At 35.9% G+C, this 25,295-nt stretch overlaps 1 protein-coding gene across 5 annotated transcripts in view; it reads left to right on the top strand.

Moving 5' to 3' along the window:
- Nucleotides 1-25,295, top strand: part of tmem145 (transmembrane protein 145) — a 56,472-nt gene that overhangs the window by 7,729 nt on the left and 23,448 nt on the right. For 3 of the 5 annotated variants that reach the window (XR_015511485.1, XR_015511486.1, XM_087287107.1), the window contains exons 2-6: nucleotides 7,563-7,637; nucleotides 12,890-12,967; nucleotides 13,401-13,487; nucleotides 16,686-16,787; nucleotides 19,478-19,562. Coding sequence is in view for 3 of the 5 variants with exons in the window: in XM_087287107.1 (XP_087143233.1) it covers nucleotides 7,563-7,637; nucleotides 12,890-12,967; nucleotides 13,401-13,487; nucleotides 16,686-16,787; nucleotides 19,478-19,562 (427 nt within the window). In the remaining 2 variants the exon portion in view is untranslated. Of the gene's footprint in view, nucleotides 1-1,881; nucleotides 2,169-6,501; nucleotides 7,126-7,214; nucleotides 7,638-12,889; nucleotides 12,968-13,400; nucleotides 13,488-16,685; nucleotides 16,788-19,477; nucleotides 19,563-25,295 lie in introns of those variants that run through there. The other 2 variants (XM_087287108.1, XM_087287109.1) reach the window with 2 other exon arrangements.

The raw sequence follows: 25,295 nt of genomic DNA, 5'->3' as shown, positions 1-25,295 counted from the left end.
TAGGCGGAGAAGTGCCTGGGAGGAGCTCAATGGCACAGTCGTAGGGTCGATGCGGAGGCAAGGAGGTGGCCCGGGACTTGCTGAAGACCAGGTGCAGGTCGTGGTACTCCGCCGGAACCCCGGTCAGATCCACCGACTCCACCTGTAACACAGAAGACACAGAAACAGGAAACGGGGCAGGACCAAGACAAGACTTAAGACATGATTGACTCCAAGACAAGACAGAATCTCCAGACCAATCCACGTGAGGACCATGCTTTACCAACCAAGGATGCCCTAAAATTATAGGTGCATTGGGTGAGTCTAAAAGATACAGCGTGATGACCTCACGGTGATTGCCGGATACAATAAGACTTACACTAGGGGTAGTGTGAGAGACGGTGGCAATAAGAGTACCATCAAGGGAATGGGCAGAAACAGATTCAGCGAGAGGGATGGTCGGGATTCCCCACTGGGCGGCCACAGAGCGGTCCATGAAATTCCCCTCTGCCCCAGAGTCAATGAGAGCAGAACAGGAACCAGAAATGCCATCATACTGGACCACAACAGGGAGGATGGTGCGAGATGAGGGGGAAGAGAAAGGAATAGCGCCCACCAGGATCCCTCTTCTCACTGATGAGCTTTGGCTTTTACTGGGCACTTCGCTGCAAAATGCCCCGGCTTGCCACAGTATAGGCACAGACCCTGAGCCAGGCGCTGCTGTTTCTCATGAGACGTGAGATGGAGACATCCCACTTGCATGGGTTCATGATCCGATGGAGGTACCATGGTGGAAAGGGACCCGGGGTCCTCTCTTCTGGTTGAAGAGCGCAGAAACCTTCGATGGTCTCGACGGCGAAGACGGCCCTCTATGCGAAGCGCCAGGTTTGTGAGGGTGTCAAAATCTTGAGGTAGGTCGTGGGTCGCCAGTTCATCCTGGATGTCCTCATCCAGTCCAGCCCGGAACATGGCATGACAGGCTCCCTCGTTCCAATCACATGAGGCCGCCAACGTCTTGAACTTTATAGCGTACTGAGTGACAGACTGACCTTCCTGACGAAGACGAGCTAATTGATCTGCCGCCTCCTGGCCCCTGGCAGATCGGTCAAAGAGTCTGATCATTTCATGACGGAGACTACTAAAAGAGGAAACGCATGGTGCTCTGGCCTCCCAGACAGACGTTCCCCAGTCGCGAGCTCTGCCCGTGAGAAGGGTAAGTACGAAGGCCACTTTAGTCTCCTCCAAGGCATAGGTGCGTGGCTGGAGCGTGAAGACCACCGAGCACTGGGACAGGAATGCCCGGCATGAAGTAGGATCCCCATCATAGGTAGGGGGATTGTTGCAGCGTGGTTCAGGGGCCTGATGGGACGCCTGGGCCCCCTGCAGGGTCTCGAACTGAAGCTCGTGTAGACGGGCCGTGAGATCAGCCACCTGATTGGTGAGATACTCCACTTCTCTGGAAGTGCTGGTGAGTCTTGACTCATGCTGACCCAATAGAGCTCCTTGCTGAGTTAAAGCCGACCTGACAGAATCTTGGCCTGCTGTGTCCATCGTTGGTCAGATCGTACTGTCAGAGGTCTGAGTGAGAGAGAAGATGGTTCAGACACAGATGCAGGTCTCAGCAAAGTTTATTGAAGCCCACAAACTCAAGGGGCAAAAAATAGTCAACAAAACAATCTTCAAAAAAGGAAACTAAAAATTCCTCCGTAATGGAGTTGGCAAAAAAGCCCAAAGTTCACAAAAACTCAAAACTGAGAAATAAAGTCTCCAAAAACGATTAAATAAAACTACTCCGGAGAGGTTAGATGAACAGTCTTCAAGAGGGTGCAATACCCTGATACCCGACAGGGGGCGATGAATCCGGCCGCTGCTGACTGGGACAGAATGGCCGCGAGGAAGACTGAGGCTTGGAAGCCGGCGAGAGAGTGTTGAGGGCCGGCAGGATAGGGACGGAGAGTCAGATGGGCGGCAAAGCAAAAACAGACGGGAACAGGCTTGAAGGCAGACGGAGAAAAAACACTTTAGGAAAATCAACAGGATGACATCAGACACGACAAAACTCACAGGATATACAAGGAACAGGACTAGACCAGGAGATCGCCAGACATGCCGGAAGGGGAAAAACTACGATCTGACACAGAACTACGATCAACAGAGGGATAAATAGGGGGAGAAATCAAGGAAACCAGGTGAGTGAAATTAGTTTGATAGACTAATGGAAAGTAATAGAGCAGATGGGTGGGGAAGCGAGAGGTAAACAAAGCAGGGTATGAGTGATCAAAACAATACGAGTGAAAGGGAAAAAGTAACACAAACATCAAACCGGTGATCAGACCGAGATTGTGACAGAATCATCTGTGGGAATGGAAAAGCTATGTGATTTATTTAAAGTGGATCGTGTACCTATTAGTAGAAGTTCAGTTTTATTGTCAATTAATTTCAGAAAGGTTTAGGGTGAACCAGGATTTGATGTCTGCAAAGCAGTCAGTAAAGGATGAAGGTGGGAGTTTGAGGTTGGGTTTGGTTGATAGGTTGAGCTGGGTGTCATCTGTGTACCAATGAAAATGGATTCGGTGTTTGCGGAAAATATAACCAAGTGAAAGAAGATAGATGATAAATAGCAGGGGACCCAAAACTGAACCCTGCATAGGGCACACCGGTATTGACGGGGACTGATGACGAGGTAAAATATTTTAATTGAATGAACTAAGTGCGACCTGAGAGTAGAGCTGCACAATTCTGGCTAAAATGAAAATCGTGATTTTTTTTTGCTTAAAATAAAGATCACGATTCTGTCGATGTAAAATAAAGCTTAATATGAGTCAGCAATTATTATTGTTTTTTTCTCAAACATAGGGTAAAACAACAATAATAATATTATGTGCAGGTCTACTGGTTTCTATAAATAATTCTATTCTACTTATAATAATTCTGATGTTGAATTATGTTTGAGATATAGAACTATGCTTGCAAACATTATTAGACCATTTAATTCACTGCTAAAATCAACTTTTTATTGGCTAGAGTAGTTATACTGACACTAAACATGTATTTTCATACACAACTGTGTGTTCGCTATGAAAGAAAAAAACATCAAATGCTTGGCGCAATCACAACTCTAAATTGCCATATGATTATGTAAATGATGTGCATGCTTTCGGTTTCATTTTCACTGCTAAGTGCTGTTCATACTTCGCATGCGGCTCCCAAATGATCACTCTGTACCACAAACTGAATATTACTTACAACTTTATTACCTGTTATTAAACAGATAATAGTGGATAAATGTGGTAACAACTCATGGTCAGCAGCTTACATCAGGTGTGATTTCCCGGCCACGAATACAGCATTATATGAAGACAAAAATGACATTTTTTGGTGAATAATGCCTTATAAATACAGTAGGTGCCTATTAAACATCATTTAGAGGTGTCCATGTTGCTGAGCAATGTATGTGAAACAATGAAAAGTCTCGTGCAGCCGCCTTTGATTCTCTCCTGATCTTGAAATTATGATTGTCAGAATCATAGAAATGCTGGATTAAGATTGTCTATGCCTAGGGGTTAGAATCGAGATCGCGATCTTTTTTTGATTAATTGTGCAGCTCTACCTGAGAGGTATGAATGAAACCTGAGAGGTGTGTTACCGATGCCAATTAAAGCATGCCTGTCAAGAAGAATGTTTTGAGATTGTGTCGAAAGCTGCACTTAGATCAAGCAGAAGGAGAATGGATAGTGAATCAGAGTCAGCTGCTAGGGCGAGGTCATTTTGAGGAGAGCTGTTTCAGTGCAATGGAGTGGGCCAAAACCAGACTGGAATTGTTTGTATAAGTTATTACAGAAAAGATGAGTGTGAAGTTGAGCAGCGACAGTTTTTTCAGGAATTTTGGAGATGAATAGAAGGTTGGAAATAGGACGAAAGTTTTTGAGGTTATAAGGATCTAAACCAGGTTTCTTTAAAATAGGAGGAACAGCAGCAACTTTGAAAGAGGAAGGAACAATACCAGTGGCTGTAAAGCTGTGGTATACATATTTTTACTTGCCTCGCCATTGCCATCTCAATTTGAAACTTTAAATTTGCTACATTACTAGGTTACTGCCATATTTTAGTACCGCATCTATCATTAACTCCTTTTTGTTAATATATATATATATATATATATATATATATATATATATATATATATATATATATATATATTTATATATATATATATATATATATATATATATTTATATATATATATATTTTTATATATATATATATATATATATATATATATATATATATATATATATATATATATATATAAGTAATATCAGCACCCGTACAGCCTTTTTACCATTTGTGTATTACCCCGCCCACATACAGCCAGCAAAAAGCAGACACTACGGATCTCAAGTTTAAAAGATGCTTGCTCAGCTGTTTAACTGTCAGCTTATGATTTGAATCCAAAGGGGAAGAAAGTATTTATTTTTTTTGAGACTCTTCATGTTTGATTTTGTTTTTATATACACAATTATGCCATCAAACTGTTGTATAAACGCAATATCACAATCGCAGCAGTGCGATATGGCTGTATATCAGCACTGGTGGGGGGCACAGTCATATCGCACTGCTACTTGTGTGATATTGCTCATATATATATATATATATATATATATATATATATATATATATATATATATATATATATTAGGGCTGTGCAATTAATCAAAAATCCGATTTCATTTTCGATTTTGGCTTCTGATGATTATGAAAAACTATTAATTGAGATAAACGATTATTCCATCATTACATGGATTATTCCATTATCACATTACATCCACTAAACATTTGTTGCTCTTAAAAGCGTGAACTAAACCGCATGCTCCTGTGTGTGTGTGCGTGACGGACAGTCAGAAGCATTCGGTCTCATTCGCACACTGTGACGATCAGAGCATCTAAAGTCATCTTAATGTGAGCGCTTTAATGGTCAAATAGGTGTTAAAACGCGGTGTTTAGTGATAATTCATATTCACCCTCATTTGAGTAATAAACAAACAAGTTGAGGATCAAAAGAAACATGAAAGCGAAACCATTAAAGTGACTGCCGCCTGTTTTTATCATTATTAATCAAATACAAAAGGAGATAATCCCTCGCTGCTCTTGACTGAAGGACTTTTGTAGCTAAAGTGTTTTTCTTACAGTGAAGATGCTTAAAGCACAGTTTGTTTCATATTTTTATTCTATTGTATTTATTTCTCTTTCCTTTGCAGGGAGGAAAATAACTGCATACAGTTGAAGTCAGAACTATTAGCTCTCCTGAATATTAGCAACCCTTTTCCCCCAATTTCTGTTTCAAAGTGCGATTCAAAGGCTTAATTAAGCAAGTCATTGTATAACAGTAGTTTCTTCTGCAGACAATAAAAAATATATATTGTCTAATAATATTGACCTTAAAATAGGTTTCAAAGTATTTAAAACTGCTTTTATTCTAGCTGAAATAAAACAAATAAGACTTTCTCCAGAAGAAAAAATATCATAGGAAATACTGTTAAAATTCCTTGCTCTGATAAACATCATTTGGGAAATATTTATTTAAAAAAAAAATTCTCAGCAGCACTAATAATTTTGACTTCAAATCATTTTGAATAATTGTGATTACAATTATGACTAAATAATCGTGATTATGATTTTTCCCTAAATTGAGCAGCCCTAATATGTATACATAGACTATTATTTTTAACTTTTTTTTTTATCAAGGAATCCTAAAAAATGTATCAGAAATGTATCACAGTTTCCATAATAATATGAAGCAAAAAAAAAAAAAAAACTTTCAGCACAAATATTTGTAAGAAGCATTATTAGTGATTTTGTATCAATAATAACTGATCATAATAGAGCAGAAAAACATCCTATTGTAATGAATTGTGAATTAATTAATAATTGTGATTGTTAATGGCTAAAAAAATCACAATGTAATAATTTTTACTGTAAATTTGATCAAATAAATGCAGCCTTGGAGAGCAGAATTCTTTAAAAAAAATGAACAGATCTTACTGTTTCCTATCCTTTGACTATTACTTTTAATATTATTGCGTATATTTTGTAAAACTGAACTTTTACTTAACGCAAATATCCAGTACCACATCTCAGATTTTTTAAAATATGATCTGTAATTATACATTATATTGTATTTTACTAGTAATGATAACTTTTTATGTTTCATTTTCAGTTCTGTATAAATGACCATTTTTTGTTAAAGTTTCAGTAATTTTGTGTTTCTTGTAATTATTTTTGCATTTGTTTTAAATATGCATGCACATATACCTTGTTTTAATAAGGTAAAGTACTTCAACATAAAAATAAGAAACTAAGATTTATTTTCCAGGGCAAATAGTTTCAACAGAAATAATTTGTTTATATTTATATTCTTCTATTTATGAACCAGGATTAATGGACAGTCATATGCCGTAGAAGGTGTTTTATACAGGGGGCCTGTTTCTATAGTAGCTGTGAAGTGCTTTAGTGTCCGTTGCCATGACAATAGTCCTGAGATTTTAGTTTCACCAGGGATTTTTTTCTTCTCCTGTATGAGTGGGTGTTTGTTTAACTGCCTGACTGACCATAGGTGCTTTTTTACATGTGCTTCTGTTTTGGAGAGACAAGGTGGTCTTTCAGCAGCTCGGTCATGTGACGCCAGGCTCTTAATGGCTGTTTGGCCTCAGTTCTGCCTCAGAGAGTCTTAAGGCTGATGTCCGCATTGTCAAGGAAACCTGTCCTTGTGGAAACCACCAACAGTAGACACTGAGGGGGAAGTTAATCTGGATGAGAGGCTGAAAGCTGGAGCGCACTTACTGCCATTTTACACTTCACCGACTGCATGTGTGTCTGTCGGCGCAAGTTCAAGAGAGTCTGAGAGACGAGACCTAACTGAACACTGCAGGAACTTCATTAACCCCTCCACTGTACAGGAGAATGTGATGTTAAAGGGATAGTTCTCCCCAAAATTATCATTTATTCACCGTTTGCACATCGCCAAGCGGTTCCAAACCATTATGGGTTTCTGTCCTCTGTTGAATGGCAACTGGTTTTCAGAATTCTTCAAAATGACTTCTTTTGTGTTCTAACAGAAGAAAGAAACTAGTGGAGGGAGAGTAAATGGTGACAGAATTTTCATTTCTGGCCAAACTATCTATTCAAACTGTTAAGTCAGACTTCTATTAGATAAAACTGTACTTCTGCATTTTCAGGTGTAGAGTTTTGAGCTTGAAAGCAGAGGACTGCTGGTTCGATGTCTGCAAGCTGTGAGCCATCACTATTGTGTTGTTCAGCAAGCTCCAGGGAAAACGTCCTTCTTATAAATGTGCTGTAAGGTGCTTTGTCTGCTAAATGATGTCATGTCTGGGTGTTGGAGCTGAAAATCTCTCAAATCTCAGTTGCGTTTGCTGCTAGCAGGGGCATGTCTATGGTTTGTGCGAGTCTCCAGATAAGCAGTGCATGAATGTCTCTTTTGAACCCCATGAGTCTTTCCTCAGAATGAAGGTTAACATCCAGACACGGCCACTATATAACAAACCCCCCCCCTCCACTCTTCACAGGACTGGGTTTTCCTCACAAGGTTTTGCTTCCTGACCGATTTTGGCCGACTGAACTTTAGATTCCGATACCCCAAGGTAAGATTAAAGATTAAAGTTTGAATTAATGCCTATGACCTGATTACAAATGTTTTACTAAATATCTAATAATCTAATGGGTGCACATGATTGTATTCATTTATTTGTTTGCTTGCTTGTTTATCTGGATCCACATTATATTATTTTATGTTAACTTTTATTATATTATATTATATTATATTATATTATATTATATTATATTATAATATACTACTATATTTCTATATTATATTATATTATATTGAATTATATTATATTATATTATATTATATTATATTATATTATATTATATTATATTATATTATATTATATTATATTATATTATATTTAACTATTGCTCATTAAAATGTGGAGTTGTTTGAACCTAAAATTATTTGGGAAAATATGAACAAATCCAACTGCTTGAATAAAAATGTAATTTAAAAATTAAGCATATTTTTGTCCATATTTTACCTGAAACTGTGTTTAAAAAACAACCCAACACTTTTAAGGTACTAATGTATGTGCAAATTAATTATTTGATTCCATTATTGGACAAAGAACATTGATGAAGGGTTTAAATAAAAATATAGATGGCCTAATCAAATATTAAAGAGCAGAAAAAATCTTAAGTACTTCCTTTCACTTTTTCTCGGAAAAGTATGAAGGTAGTTGATTGTGCAAGTAATTCTTAAAAGTAAAAGTGCTGATTGTTTAGTGTTTATTTATTTGCGTCCAGAATATGGGAATACTAGGCATTTTTTTTGAGAACTGAGGCCCTGTTTACACTAGTGCGTTTTAGTGTGAAAACGCATAAGTTTTGCTACGGTTACGCCATCCGTCCACACTACGCCGGAGTTCTCGAGCGCCGAAAACTGAGCTTTTTGAAAACGCTGGAGAGGCCGTTTTCATTCTAAAACGCTGCTGCTCCGTCTCAGTGTGGATGGGGAAAGACGGAGACATCTGAAAACGGAGGCGGGGCTGCAAACGTTCGCCTATCTGATTGGGGCTTTTCCTCAATATTAAGTAGCCCACACACAGTTCAGTCTCGCATCCTCTTCTTGTAAGTTCAGACTTTGCAAGTTTGATCAAGGCTGCAGTCTCCCCCTTTTCAGTTTGATATGGAAAACATACCGAGGACACGGGTAAATCTTCAAAGGGAACAGTGTACTTTATAACTTCATTCACATCACCTTGGCTACGTTGTTTCACTTTCTCAACAATAAAATGTAAACATGATTTAAGGAACTGCCTATTTTCATTTTAATATTAGCAACTAAACAGACAGCAGAAATGTTGAGGCGTCGTGCTGCATATATGAGCGTCATCTTCACTGTGTGGATATTTATAACAAAACGGAGCCGATAACAACTGCCTCTTTTCAATTTCAGTGAAAATACGAAACACACCCTCTCTTTTGCTGAATATTAGTTTTAATAATCGATAATTATAAAAGTATAACATACAATAAGTTTATACATTGTAGGAAATAAAGGTAAGCGATCAGTCAATGTACCTGGATTAATCATTAACTTATCTTTGCGCTTAACCAATGTTACCCGTAAACAAGTAACTTAATAGATTCCAATGACCAAAGTCAGGGAATTGGCCTATGTCGTTAGATAAAGACAACAACATGAATGAAATATCACGTTTAGCAAATATAGTGAGATTAGATCCAGCGGGAGATGCTTGATGAGCAGTCCGACAAGCAGAGCTCTCATCTGGGTAGAAATGCTGGAGCGCTTGCCCGAGAGTGTGTGTGTGGTCACGTGATGTGCGTTTTCAGCGTTTTGGTGTGGACGGAGAGCTGTTCAGAAACGCTGGGTAAAACGCGAGTGTGGACGTGGATCGTTTTCATTCTACAACGCCGTTTTAAAACTAAAACGCACTAGTGTAAACGGGGCCTGAGAATTATGTGCCCTGAAGTACATATAATGGCTGCATTCTGTGTGTCTCTGTCCAACAAAGGACAGTTTCAGAAACCAGGTAAAACAGAACCCCCAAAAAGCAGTTTGAAATCTTGGTAATAGCACAGAACCGCAGTTTTTTTTCTTCTAGTTTGCTTTTGAAAACACTATTGGTTGGGGTTTAGGAAAGGGGGAGGTTGGGTCAGGCGATAGCTAGCTGATATGTTATGCATGAAAAGCTGACTGGCTTCTATCTCAAGGACATGTGTGAGATTGACATTTAGATTGGCAGAAATGTATACGACCTCAAGAGGATTTGTGGAAACAAAATCTGCAAGAAGACATAGCCACTGCTATATATTTCTCAGTTCTCAAAAATCTAGCCCTGGTCACACATCTCCAGTGAGCCTGGTTTGAAAAAAGTTTGCACTCATAAGCAGTTTTTTTTTATTTTTAATATTTTTTTTTAGTAAAAGTACATATAAAGAAGCAGAAATTAAAGCTGTACTTTTTGTTTTTTGCCATATTTTCTTTTTTTTTTGTCATCGCCATTGCATTAATGAACAAAGTAAAATAAAAAAAATACTTGATTTACTGCTTTTAAAAATATAGATACCCTAATAAAATATTTTTAAAAGCAGTAAAATTATGGAGTACTTCTTTTTACTTTTTCTTAGTACAAGTATGATAGTAGTTAATTACGGAAGTAAATGTACAAGATGTTTTATTTTATGACTAAACACTTTTTTATGACTAAAACTAATCATTTACTGATAACTACTACTTAATAGAGCTGCACAATATATTGAAAAAGTATTTTTATCTTATCAATAATAAATGCAATACCCATATCACAGATAGGTGTGATAATCAATGTTTAGTTTATGTGTTAAGCATTTGTAAGTTGCATTCTTGTTTAGCCAATTTTGTCCAAAGCTTGTTTAACCAAATTTAATCAGATGAACCTAGAGCTGAAAATAAATAATGTTGAGAGTCAAGACTAGAGAGGAAAATGTCAACAGCCAATAAAAGAATATCTGCAGAGGTTTTCACTCATTTATAGTGTTTAAATTCTAAATGTTTGCACCATGACACTGTTTTTTAGCCTTAATTAGAATTAATTAGATCTGAAAAGGATTTACCTGTTTATTTCAGTGTAGTCATTATATAAATATGTTTTTAAAAAGTTAGTTTTTCTAGCGAAATGTTATATCGCAAAGAAATTCATTACCATATAACTCACTGCTTATTTTCCCAGTATCATTCAGCTGTACTACTTAATTAGTATACAAACAAGTGCAAATTATAAAATATGTCATATAGCCTGGCATATAAAACTAAGTAATATAAAAAACATCACACAGCAGCAAAGATGATGCACAGAAATTAATTAGAATTACTATAGGTTTATGTTTAGTTTTTACATATAAATTACTATAATAAATCCTCCTCACTCTGACCAGATCATTTAAATCAGTAAATGATTAACTGCAGACTTGCTCTAACTGGATCATTTAAATTTCTGAGTTGACTCGGGAACAGATGCAATTAGATCAGTCCAATTTATGAATGAACTGCTCAGTGCAATTTGTGAACCGATTTAAACAGGTTGGGCTGAATAAAATGAGCTCATTCACAAATTGGACACTGCATCGTGGAGAGAGTGGTGATTTCTCCTGTTCAAAATAAAAAGGAACGATGTGTTCTTATGAAATGCAGTAAAGTAAAAAGTAGGACATTGTGCTTTGGGATGTTGCGAAGTTAAGGTAAGATTTGCATAACAATAAAACATATATTTTAAATCACTCTTCATTTGTTCTAATCCCAATTTTGTTTCTTCTGGAAAAATTTTGAAGATTGTTGGTAATCTGAGAGATTTTCAGTAGTCATTGACTCACAAACAAAATCTATAAGTGTCCAAAGGAGTCCTACTGTCAAAGGAATTCCTTCTGTCAATTGTTTAGTCACCAATCTTCTTTGAAATTAATTGTTTTCGCAGAATATAGAAATGTGTTTAGGTTTGGAAAAGGTGAAGTGTGAGTAAATGTTCATTTTCACAAACTGACACAAAAGGGTTTTTGCAAAACAACATAAAAATTAATAGGTGGATTGCACCTAAACAAAATATTTCTTAATATTTATAAAAAATATATAAATATTATAAGTTGAGAATTGTTGAAAGGGTGGTCCACTACGATGTCATATTTTAAACTTTAGCTCATGTATAATGTACATAATGAACATAAACAACATCTCTGAATGTAATACGCTCAAAGTTCTATGTAAAGGGAGACTTTGGCTTTTAGATTGGCAAACCCTACAGATTAGATTGTGAGCCACAGCCTGTAAGTATTTTTATTTGTTAAAATTGATCTACTACATGCACAGTTTCTATCATTAGAGGTATGATGTAGCGTGGATGTAAACAAGCATGTAAACAATGGGAAATGCTGTTTGGCACCGTTAACAATTCAGCTACAAATTCATATTTATCCGTCAAGCCCCTGCAAACACAATCATCAGCAGTGCTGCAGTGTCTCTATGCGGCCGCTTTCTGTGCGTTCTATATCTCAAATAACAAACTCGCAGAAGATATGTGAACGTTTTATATTACTTACACCTGCTTATAACCTGAATATATGTGAAAGACACTTGTTAGATTTTAGTTTAGAGAGCTGACGTGAGGTTCAGCTGTGTCCTCTGTGTCATTTTCTGTCTGATTCAGGCTCAAACTGAAACAGCTAACAGCTACTCTGACTGACAGTGTTTACACAGCGCAAAAGCGTGTGCTTGAAGGTGCGTGAGGCTTTTTCTAGTAAAGTGGGGCCAATCCGCGAATTACAGCACATTATGTTAGCTGATCAATCAGGGCCTCTTGATTTCATGTTAGCTGAATAGCTGTAATCAAAGTAAGATAAATGAAAAAATAACATGATTCTTTACAAATGAAGCATGAGCACACATTGATTTGCATCTTATAAACACAACCAAGTTTCAAAAATACACTCTGACCACCCCTTTATCAATTATACCAAATGTCATATCCATATAATATGTTCCTAAAATTTTTATTTAATTTAGATAATTTATGTTGTCAAACAAACATTTGCAAAGTGTTACAAAGTGTTTACAGTAAAGTTATAATCAAATATTTTAAAAAGTAACCATTAAATGATGTTGTCACACTGTTCTGATCAGTTGTTGTCATTTGTCATTATTTTCTGTTGATACACTCAATAGATCTTCAAAATGACTTGGTTGTGCATGGAAATTTCAAGTATTAATCTCTCTCTCCATCTATATATTAATCTGTCTTGTCTTCCTCCCCATTTCTTTCTTTCTCTGTCTGCTTTTTGCTGAAAGTCCCGATGCTGTCAGAACATATTGCTCTACTTTGATGAAAGCTCTCAGTGGCCAGCTGTGTACAAGAGGCCGGACAAGGTGAGACACACACTGACAGACTTTGTGTTTGTGTGTGTGAAAATATTGAGTGCACTGACTGACCGCATGTGTGGGTGAACAAACGGCAGCAGCATGAATGTGTGTGTTGTGCATCAAAAGTAGAAAGTATAAGGATTAAAGGAGAAATGTCAGCAGTGCTCTGTGGATTAGGAGCCCAAATCCAGTCTCCAGAAAGACACGAGTGTCAGTGCATGTGCACATTTAAACACAGCAAATTTTCTTCCTCCCTGAGGCAGGATCTGCATTGCGGGACTGTATGCAAAAGTGCTCATACTGAAGGAAGCCCTTGCTCCTCATCACACTCCTTCAGTCCTAATCTGCTACTTAGTGCTTTAGCTCTTGTTGTTGTTAGTGGGAGTTTGAAATCCCGCGGAGAGCATGCTTGCTAATAAAGGGTTTATTTACTCTACAGGATTGCTACCAGAAAGAGTCAGTACTGAGGCCTGAAAATAACCAGGTCATCAACCTGACCACCCGCTACACTTGGTCTGGATGTATGGTAAGAAACAAACTTGTCTTTAAAGTCTGTGTGTTTGAAATCAAGCGATTGCAGTTTAAATGTACAACACCACCAAAAGCTATTGTGAAAATTGGACATTTCAAAGTGCACTTAAGTTGTCAGCCAGGTTATCTAAACACCGCTTTTAATGCAGAGTAAAGGAACATTTCAGACTTGTCATTTAGAAGTGGGGTTAACATCAATTTTTGTGAAACCCTTCAGAGTTAGCGCTGCTTTCACGCTGTTAAGCTGGACTCGAGCTTACTGGAGGTTGACAATCTTCCTGACAATCTGAGAGCAAATCTTGTCCAGCACCTCGGTTCTGATGTTTGGCCCAGATTATCTGGTAATGTGAGGTGTTTATAGATCAAATCTTAAGCCTCCTGATAAACAAGACAGCTTTCTGTAAAATGTACCAAAATTCTACTACAATCATAGGTGTAACTCCACGGATGGTGGACAGGAGCACCCTCTGTATGAAGGATGTCTAGCTTGATTAAAAAATGCTGTGAATTGTAATTATTCATTCATTCATTTTATTTTCGGCTTAGTCCCTTTGTTAATCTGAGGTCGCCACATTGGAATGAACCACCAACTTATTCAGCATATGTTTTAAGCAGCTGATGCCCTTCAAGCCGCAACCCATGACTGGGAAACATCCATACACATTCATTCACACACACACACTCATACACTACGGTCAATTTTAGCACACCCAGTTCACCTGTACCACATGTCTTTGGACTGTGGGGGAAATCGGAGCACCCGGAGGAAACCTACAAGAACACGGGGAGAACATGCAAACTCCACACAGAAATGCCAACTGACACAGCCGAGGCTCGAACCAGCGACCTTCTTGCTGTGAGTGTGAGGCGAACGTGCTACCCACTGTGCCACCGCGTCGCCTGAATTGTAATTAATGTTTTATTTTTTTAATAATTGTGCAGCGAAGCGATAAAACAATACGACTGCTAAAATACTTTGTATACTGTAAGTACTGAAAGTGCCAGCTTTCCTCTTTTGCACATCTGAGTCCTGTAATAGTGAAAGATAACAAAGTCAGTGTAGATGTGGAGCCTCAGTCAGTAATGCTGCTGTCAAGGCTATTTTATTTACTTAGACATCGGGTTAAGTGAATGCTTTCTAATACAGATTATGCACAATGTTTTTTTTTTCAATGAGTCTGCTATGTTTGCATTAATATCGTTGCCTGCTTGAGGGATTGTAATGTTTTCAATAGACACAAGCACTGTCATGGTGCAAACATAACACTGTAAAGTTATTTTCAATATTAAAAAGATTTTCCTCTACGTAAACATAGCGTAGAGCAGTGGTTCCCAGAGTAGTGGTTGCAAGACAATGAGGGGGGGGGAGTCATTTGGTGACTTCCAAAAAACAAATTAATTTTATTAAACTGTTAGAACTACCATATTTTATCCATAACCTATTGAATTTAGTAGGCTAAATTGTCTGTAGTGTATAAGTGTGTTTGTTTGTTTTTCAGTAATAGGTTAAAGCTGAAAGGGTATCCGTTGCATTAAACAAATGCTGGATAAGTTAGCTGTTTATTCCACTGTGGCGATCCCAGATTAATAAAGGCACTAAGCCGAAAAGAAAATTAATGAAGGATAAATATCCATAACCCACAGAAGAAAAAAATAGTTGTTAATAATTACATTAAAAAACAATGTGCAAATAAAAAGCTATCAGCCTTTAGATTTTTTATTTTTTTTTGCGACCTCCATAGGTTGATTACGTTAGATTAAAGACACAGCACTTTAATTTTATGGTACCAGGTTAAAATTTCTGACACCTTTACAGCACTCACATATTAAACAAAATACAGGCCACAACTAAACATGGAGACTAGTCTCTAAATGGAGTTCTTCAAAATTAAATGAAGAATAGACTTGAGCTTATTGGTATGTGTGCACCATTGTGTGCAAGGTTTATATATTTATAACCACCTCAAAGGATTTTTGTGGTTGCGAGTCACTGGCATTGTAATTTTGGGGGTCATGGGCATCTACACCCCTTGTGTAGAGGAGGCCAAACTTAACTACTCACTTCAAGATCTGCTCTGGTGGAGATGGTAGTCAAAGTTTGCAGTTTTGAGCGCCATCATTAGAGCGTGCACCCCATTCCATAATTACCGCAATATGGTAGATGTTGCAATGGTGGGGTTAACTTATGAGGGAACCATTTTTTTCTGTCTCCTTCAAGAATTGTTCTTAAGAAATGTTGTTTGTTGTACTAAATTTCGACAAGATTTACTCGGTTCTCTACAACTGCACAGACCCTGCGCACTACCTCTGTTTGGCTGATTGTGTATTTGGCTGCTTTCCAAATCTCCACCATTGATAAATAAACCAGACATTCTTGACTGCTGCATCCTTTGTGAAAGAGCGTTTAGAAGATAGAAGCAAGATAATCCAGGATTCATTTTATCCAGGGTTTGTAATGATCCAGGGTTAATTATGTCAAGTGTGAACAGCCCTAATAAAGGCCCTGATATACTTCAAGTGAAACTGAAGAACAAACTGATGTGATGCCATTTCAAACAATATCAATGCAAAATAAAAGGATGTTATTCTAACTGAAGCAACACTTGTTTTGTTTGTTAGCTGCCTGCTTTAAAGCAATGCACTGCATAAAGTGCTATATAAATAAACATGACGTGACTTGAGTAGAGTGCTGAAATGCAGAGCTCAAGCAAACATACCCACATCACTATGATCAGATGCTTTTTAACTGCCGTCATTTTAGTTGTCTGTTTATTTTGTTGCTGAGAGGAAGCTCACTGAACGTATCTACATATTCATCCAGACACTTATCACAGTAGTGTGGATGGCTTTGACTTGTTTACTTACAGAAGATTTTTTGTACCGTTGAATGAAGAATGATTTGCCTTGAATATACAGTATCAGGGCTTGAACTGTTTACCCTAATATATTCCCCATCGGTTGAGTCAAATCAAACTTGCATTAATTAAACCTGACATAGTATTTACATATTTTTATGTGTGCTTTTTTATTTTTATGAAATCATTGCTTGTGCATATTACCATGGATAGAATAAAAAAACAAAATTTAATCAACAGTAAATTCTAACCATTTTCTGGCGAAGCAGTGCTGAACCAATATGCAGAGAAAATCAGCTTTTTTGTGCAACCGTATGTTTTGTATCTGCCTCTGTCAGGTGGAAGGCGAAGGTAATGAAGAGATGCTGAGCTGTGTAGGAGGTCGAAGTTTTCGTTCTGTCAGAGAGAGATGGTGGTACATCGCGCTCAGCAAGTGCGGGGTGAGTGTGAATCAGTAAACAATACACTGGTGCCTAAAGCAGTCTAGCTTATTGTACCTTAGGTATAATTAATGACTTCAGGATGAATAGCTGTGTAATTCTGCCAAATAATACGCTAGATTGATTATGCATCAAGTACAATGGTAAAGTGATATTTTTAATGAACATATCAAGCAACATAATGGTTACTCAGTGAAGCCTGGATTAAAGAGCTATCTTGGGAAGGAAAATGTGAATGGGGCATTATTTAAATTGGATGTTTTTGTCTTGTTTTATTTTATGTGGTGGTGTCTGGGACATCTGAGAAAATATAGTAAAAAAAAAAGGATATGCATTTCACTTGATGATGTGTTTGTGCGGTTGATGTGAAGTCAATGTATAAAAGCAGTGTTGTTACATAAACTAAAAATGTTAAGTACCTATTTAATTGAAACAATTATATAAATGTTTGATATTCAATTAATCTTTCTTTATTTTTCTTTATTTTTTAAAAATAAAATAGAAAAATCGAAAAATTATATAAGTAAAAAAAAAAAAAAAAAAATATATATATATATATATATATATATATATATATATATATATATATATATATATATATAAATATATATATATATATATATTTATTTTTTTATTTACACCCACATGCAGGCTCAGAGCCAGGGGGGTTCGGTTGGTTTGGGAGACTCACCCCTTACTGACAAAGGTCCAGAATTTTTCCCACATGAGCTCATTTGTCCAATTTTAACTGCTATCATAAATTGTGAAAATAGTCCATTAAAAAAGGCATTAAGACTGGGAAGAATCTGGCGTAAGTGACATTATCTTTCATTCCTTACCTACTGTTATGCTGGTAAATAGCAACAACTTTTATTCGAAATCTTGGACCTTATTCTTGAAAGAAACAAAAAGGCGAAAAAGGTATGAAGCGCCAAAAGTTAATTTTGAAGCATATAAAAGTTAATTTAAATACTAATAATGCTATCGTAGTTATCCATGAGTTTTCAAATGTTCTTTTTACTTATTATTACATTAAAATTTTTATTATTCAAGTGGACAAATTCTGACTGAGTAAACTTGAATGTGCCGGCTAGTTTATTGCCTATTAAATGACAAAAGGTTACTAAGCTTTAACAGGCTGTTTTTAATTTAAACTTTTAACAGATTCCTTTTCCCCCTAATTATATATGATGTGATGCATTAAAAAATGTTTTTATAAATGTTATATTTAAATATTATTTATAAAAAAAATTATATTTTGTATTTATATTTTAAATCTTTAGGAAAAGTTTTGGTACATTAAAAAGTATGTTTATGATGACCAACCGACAAGCTAATCCAGAAAAAAACTGTGTTTTCAGTAAAATGCAGGATTTAAACCTCACAGTTAAATAAGAAATGAGGCAAATAACTGCAAAAAGGTACAGTTTTTGACATAAAAAAGATTTACCCCCTTTACCAGGCTGGCTACAGGTCTGACATACATATACACATACAAACTACAACAGAAGTACTAAAGTTAAAAGCATATTTAAAAATGAATAGTAATATTTAAAAACTGCTAACATAAAATAATTTTAAAAATTAATAGAATGTGATTTAATATAATATATTAATATACATTATATTTAAATACACATAACAAATGCAATTAAATATTACTAAAATTAATAAAATTACAATTTAAAATTGTAAATTGTTAGTATAAAAACAGAGAGTTAAACAATAATGCATGCTACAATAATGTGAATTTGATTTTTTATATCATTTTATGAATTATTCAAGGCACATTTGGTAAGTCAAAACTATAAATGGAACAAACTTTTATCCAAAAATGTTTTTAAAGCTTTCACTTCTTAAATATTTACCTGAATACATTAAATGACACATGCAAAATCTGTTTTTTTTTTCTTCCATTTTTCTAACCATATAATCCAGAGTCCTGCTTTCATACAGGGCAAATAAGAAGTGATTCAAGGGATATTTTGATAGATAAAGAGTCTCAGTGCTGAACTGGACCTTTTTCAAATCTCACTGAGCGATTTTTGTTGTAGATGCTTGAAGTGATGCGCATGTAGCATTGGAGAGGTACAAGATGTGATGGGATTTTAGCCAGACAAATGGAGCAAAATGTAAAGGGCTGTTTCATGGATGGAAGCAGGCTGATGGACACGATACTAAATCCTGTTGGACTGAAGTAAAGCATTGTCTCCAAAGCACAGTCCCTGAGGGAGCTTCTCTGTGCCTGCTGCCAATTTCTTTTCTCCTATTCCTTACACTGGCCAGACGAATGCCTCATAACTTCTGTTACAATCTTTGATTACTCGCTTCATCCTTTCATGCTCATTCTCTTTGTATCTAACAGTCTTTTCTCTGTCGTTCTCCAGCTCCATATCTTTGTCCGTCTCTTTCTCTCTCTTTCCTCTCTGGCCACATTGATTTGGTGATACTTCATGCACATCACCTTTTTGGAGAGAGGGAATGGGTTTTTCCTGCCAAGAAATCAAAGTGTTTCTCTTTTATTAAGCCGGGCCGAAATCCTCTCTACAGCTAGAAACGGTGCTGCTTTGAAGTCTTTTATAGCCCAGAGATCTATTTGTGCACTCAGTGTTTGTATGGTCTCTGCAGCTTCCTCGCTCGCATTTACACCTCCTCTAATTTCTCTCTTTCTCTTTCACTATGCAACACAGGGAGATGGACTGCAGCTGGAATATGAAATGACATTAACCAATGGACAGTCCTTCTGGACCCAGCATTTTTCTGCGGATGAATTTGGTGAGACACAACTGAAAGGAATTTGTTTTGAATTGTGTTAAAGCTTATTAATGACTATTCAATTTCAATGCTATGTCAATGACATAGCAGCTTAATTGAACAACTGATTCGTTTTGTCCGTGAATTGAATCAGTTTAGTTTATAAGTTTAAAATGTTTTATTATTAAGTGGGAAGGCAAAATGTACTATTTATACTATTTACAAACTATTTACATTACATACACTGTAAAATGTAATAACTTGACCTTACTTAGAAAAATTGAGAAAACCACTGATTGCCTTAAAATTTCTAATTAAAGTAGTGTATTAATTTTAAGTAAACATAACTTATTTGTATTTACAAGTTCTTAATAAAGGTAACTTCAGACTCAAAGTAATTAGTTGTGTTAACTTCTCATTAGTGTTCACACACATTACTAGGAAAATATTAGGAAACCGATTGCCTTAAAATTATCAAGTTAGCTGAACTAAAACATTTAAGTAAAGACAAAAACTAATACCTTACTTACTCCCTGGGTTGTAAATTGAAGTTGATATTTAGCTGCACCATGTTGTTTTCATTCATTCTCTTTTCGGCTTAGTCCCTTTATTAATCTGGGGTTGCCACAGCAGAATAAACCGTCAATTTATCCAGCATATGTTCCTTCCAGCTGCAACCCATCACTGGGCAAAACCCACACACACTCATTCACACACATACCCTGTAGACAATTTTAGTTACTCAATTTACCTATAGCACATGTCTTTGGACCTGTGGGGGAAACCGGAGCACCCGGAGGAAACCCACGTGAACACGGGGAGAATATGCAAACTCCACATAGAAATGCCAACTGACCTAGCCGGGGCTCAAACCAGTGACCTTCTTGCTGTGAGGTGAAAGTGCTACCCACTGTGCCACCGTGCCACTCTAAAAAAAACAATACATACACTTCAAAAAAGCAATATAACAAGTAATTTTTAACCAAGGTTTATTGTAGTAGTAGTAATAATAATAATAATAATAATAATAATAATAATAATAATAATAATAATAATAGATTTTAATAGTCATTTAAATATTATGACATTTATTAATATATTATATGTTAATTTTTATAAATGTTTATCAATTTTGAACATCAAAGAATTGAAAAAGCTCTCTGATTTATTATGCTTATGTCTGATTATGTGACCCGGTGGCACAGTGGGTAGCGCTGTCGTCTCAAAGCAAGAAGGTCGCTGGTTCAAGCCTTGACTGGGTCAGTTGGCATTTCTGTGTGGAGTTTGCATGTTCTCCTCATGTTCGCGTGGGTTTTCTCCGGGTGCTCCGGTTTCCCCCACAGTGCAAAGACATGCGCTATTGGTGAATTGGGTAAGCTAAAATTGTTCGTAGTGTGTAAGTGTGAATGAGTGTGTATAGATCTTTCCCTGTGATGGGCTGCAGCTGGATGGGTATCCGCTACGTAAAACATATGCTGGATAAGCTAGCAGTTCATTTAACTGTGGCAACCCCAGAATAATAAAGGGAATAAGCTGAAGAGAAAACGACAGAATGTCTGATTGTGCTCACGTTTGAATTCTTCCACCTGTTTCCCCAGTTCCCTCATCACCATTCTCTATTATTAACATGCTTTTGACACATGACCACTCAACAGTTGTGAATACATATTGTTAATTTAGATTTTATTTATTTTTTTATATTTATTTTATTATTTGACATGGACATCACAATTACACTGGACAACCAGATGCATTTGTTTAAGTGTTCTAGCAAACTTGCTAATTCTCAACAACTGTCCATGAGGCTTGAAAAAATTGACAAAATGGAAATATAATAAAAAAAACATATACACAACTTTATAATTCATTACATAAAAAAGCAAAAGCAATGGCAACATGATCCAACAAACTAACAGTAGACTATTTGTGCAAACACTGCTGTTTTGTTTTTAAACACTTTTTAAAAACACTACTAAAAATATTCATATTACTTTCTGATTGTAGCCTAACAGTTAAATCATTCCACAGTTTGGCTCCCTTTACAGACTGTTTACTTGATTCTATTCAGTTTAACAACTTAATGTGCTAAAAAGTTGGGGTTACATGTTTAAATATTGTAAGGTGAACAAACGTAATCATAATAAGTTAACTGCAATTGATTTTTATTAGCGAGAACAGCTATTGCTTTTTACAGTGTACAGCAGACGTGACCAACCCTGTTCCTGGCGATCGACCTTCCTGCAGATTTCAGTTGCAACCTATATCAAACACACCTGCCTATAATTATCAAGTGCTGTTCAGGTCCTAATTAATTGATTCAGTTGTGTTTGATCAGGGTTTGAGCTGAACTTTGTAGGAAGGTCGATCTCCAGGAGCAGGGTTGAGCACCACTGGTGTAAAGTATGAAAACCCAACTGACAATGACAATGCATAAAAAAATCAATTTGAGATCCTACTAGAAAAACCAATTATTGTTGTGAAAAACATCTTATTCTTGAACCGTTTCACCAAAGACACTTTATTTAGTAAGATGGATGAAACTGAAAAGATCTATACAGAGGAAGAGTCTCCAATGGCTATCCTTTTTAAAGCAACGCTAAAGAGATCAATGAGTGTTGTTTGTCTCTCACCAATTTTTTTACTCTTAAAAGTCTGTTTTTGCTTTTAACAGAGAGGTAGTTAAACCAGGAGACAATATTTAAAGTAAGGACAGCCTGACTTAAACGATTATTTCAAAAGAAATTAATTGAATCATTCCAGTTGCCCTGTGGGGTGCAAAAGATCTGCTCCAGCTTTATGTGTGAAAAAAAGCTATGTATATCAACTTTACTACTATAGCATCATTAAATCAAGAGTTGAAGGTGCTGTAAAATATACGCCAAACTTTCAAAGAATAAAAAAAAAAATCGCACAAAAAAATAAAAATATTTAAATCATAAAGCGTATGGAGCATAGCTAATAAAAACTGGTAGGCCAGAGTCTTGCTTGAGGAACATTTAGCACTACCTGGTTGGTTGACCTAAGATACCTTTATGAACACACAGACATGTACAGGTATAAAGGTGCTAGCTAAACCATTTAGGAATTTCAAAATCAACCACAATTCCTAATAAAATGAAGTGTGTCAAAGTCGAAGTTGCCAGATTCCAAGGCCAGATAGATAGTGGAAAGAAATGCCAATGTTTCATAAAAAAAACAACCCAAAGAAAGTATATACTGTACTGTACAAAGACCATAAATCAGAGCAAGAATAGAGCCCCGCGGGACACCATAAGTAAACAGAGCAGTATCTGACATAAATTAAAAAATACTGACAGAAAATCTTCTATTAGTAGTGTAAAATAAGACTGAAACCTTTTAAGAGCATTCACCCGAATACCAACACAGTGCTCAAAGCGTGAAATGAGAACAGCATGGTCAACTGTGTCCAACACTGCACTCAAATATTACAGCAGTAAGACAGCAGCCTTGCCTGTATCGACAGTCAATAAAATATCATTTAAAGCCGTAACTCAGTATTAAACTTTTGTTAGTTGAACTGATGTATGAAAATCAATATCACATTTGTGATTGCCCTCACACATTGATGTTTAGGAAAATAAAATTTTTGCAGATGTGATTTTTTTAAATATAACATTAAAACATGAGTAATTATACAGATATTTTTTTCTTATTATGTCATAAAAAATAAGGCCATTATTACTTCATTCTCAGAGGTTTCATCATAGTGAATGGTTTGGACTGTAAATGTATGTTTTGCAAACTGAAGTTTTAGAAATGTACAGATCCACTTTTATTTGTAAAACTGCACTTGGCTTCTGTGCCCAGTAAACCCATAACTGATTTGATCGGCCATCGTCAATAGACCACTAATATACACCATAAGAAATGTCATTTCTAAACCTTTGTGATCCTAGCAGCAAACAAAGAGCTGCATTGTAATGAATCAACAGTTCAAATCATCGTAAGTTATATAATACATTAGTAAAAATTAAAACTCAATCAATCAATTAATCAATGTCTGGATATGAACCATGTAGTTATTTAATAAAGTTAAACAATTTAGGAAAAGCTTGTTTAAACCCAGAATCAAAAACTTATTTTTATATATTTTTAATATTCTTTGAGTTACTGCCACAAAAACTTTGGATAATGTTTTCAACACTTGGGCAAGTACTGTATGTTATATGCAATAACTTTTTTTCTTAAATGAAACAAGATACATCTAGTATTATCACTGTTTGTTGTTCCAGCATTCATTTTAAGTATCAGCTTTATGCGAATTGACTCACATTTGTTTTTTTACCACTGTAAATGTGTACATTTTGCAACATGTATTTTTTCAGGGAGCCATACTAAGATCTCAATATCTCTAGAAATAGACAACTTAATAATGTAGAGACCAAAGGAAAAGTGTAAGAATCAGAATCCATGAATATTGCCATTTTGACCTCTCTCTAAAAAAACTCATAGAATACTCTGTAAATATGCATCTATGACATTTAGTATTTTGTCTTTTTCATTAATTATTGTATTTCACCTGCATAAAAATCTCAAATTTGAGCTGGGGCCTCTGGGAGAGTTGACAGGGAATGACCCTATGTTGCATTGAACTGATTCAAACTAAATCTAATAGTTCTTGTTCATGGTCAGGTACTCTTAAATAAGGTCTCAGTACATACAAACAAAATATATAGCCTTTTCAAGCCAAGGATGATAATGAAAAGAAGCTTCTGTTAAAATATAAAACTGAATGTTATTACACGTTAATGTGGATACTAATACAGTTATGCTGACCATTCTTGGTGTGAATTATTCTGTGTACAACACAAATCACAGAGAAAGAACTATAGTAATAGATTTTATTTCCTTGTCGCCAGTTACAGTCATCGGGCCCTATCATACACCATAGCACAATAAGGCCCAAGATGTGTTTGGCGCGATTTTGTTGCTATTTTTAGATCAATGCAATCCTAATTTTACCCAATTTGTGCCACGTTGTTTAAATGGCAAATCCATTTGCACTGCTTTGTGCACTCATGAGTGTTCTAGTCTAGAAAGAAGGTGTGTTAGGGCGCATTGTTGGCGCGTTGCTATTTTGAGAAACTAAAATAGACTGCACAATCGACCAGCTGAAAACAAGTCTAAAATCTAGCACAGAGGAGTTAGTTGTGCACTTTAAAATAAAATATTATCATTATTAGCAGTTTTATTTATTATATGCATATTTATATTTGTTTTAATAAACACAAGTTTAGATTTGTCCACCTGTCAGGTTTTGGAGATGTATGCATCACCATATGGGGGTATAAATATATATTAAGATGTGTGTTTAGATATAACTCTATAGCTTTTTTGACGAAACTTTATTATCATTGTTCATTTATTTGTTTGCTGGAAATTAAGAAATAGTTTTAAATTAAATCTTTGCGCACAACTAAGTTAAAAATGTAGGCTAAAAGACTGATTGGTTTAATGCACAATATGCTCAAAACACACCCATAACTCAGTACTAGAATAAGCAAAACCCAGTTAAACCATGCGTCGGGACAAACTGTGTTTTTCCATCCTTAAAATAGCTAAATACTTTTGCGCCCTGCACTTTAGACTTTGCACCTAGATCATTAAAATAGAGCCCATTGTATGGGAAAAAAGCAGTATGAACATTCTGCAAATCGTCTTTTTTTTGCGTTCCATTGAAGATAATTTGTTTAGAATGAAAGCGATTAATGATGATAAGACATTAGTCACACA

This window comes from Danio rerio, chromosome 16, assembly GCF_052040795.2.
Source record: "Danio rerio strain M-AB ecotype USA chromosome 16, GRCz13ab, whole genome shotgun sequence".
Classification (NCBI taxonomy): domain Eukaryota; kingdom Metazoa; phylum Chordata; class Actinopteri; order Cypriniformes; family Danionidae; genus Danio; species Danio rerio.
The sequence above is the reverse complement of the archived record's forward strand: the minus strand, read 5'-3'. Positions and strand labels throughout refer to the sequence as shown.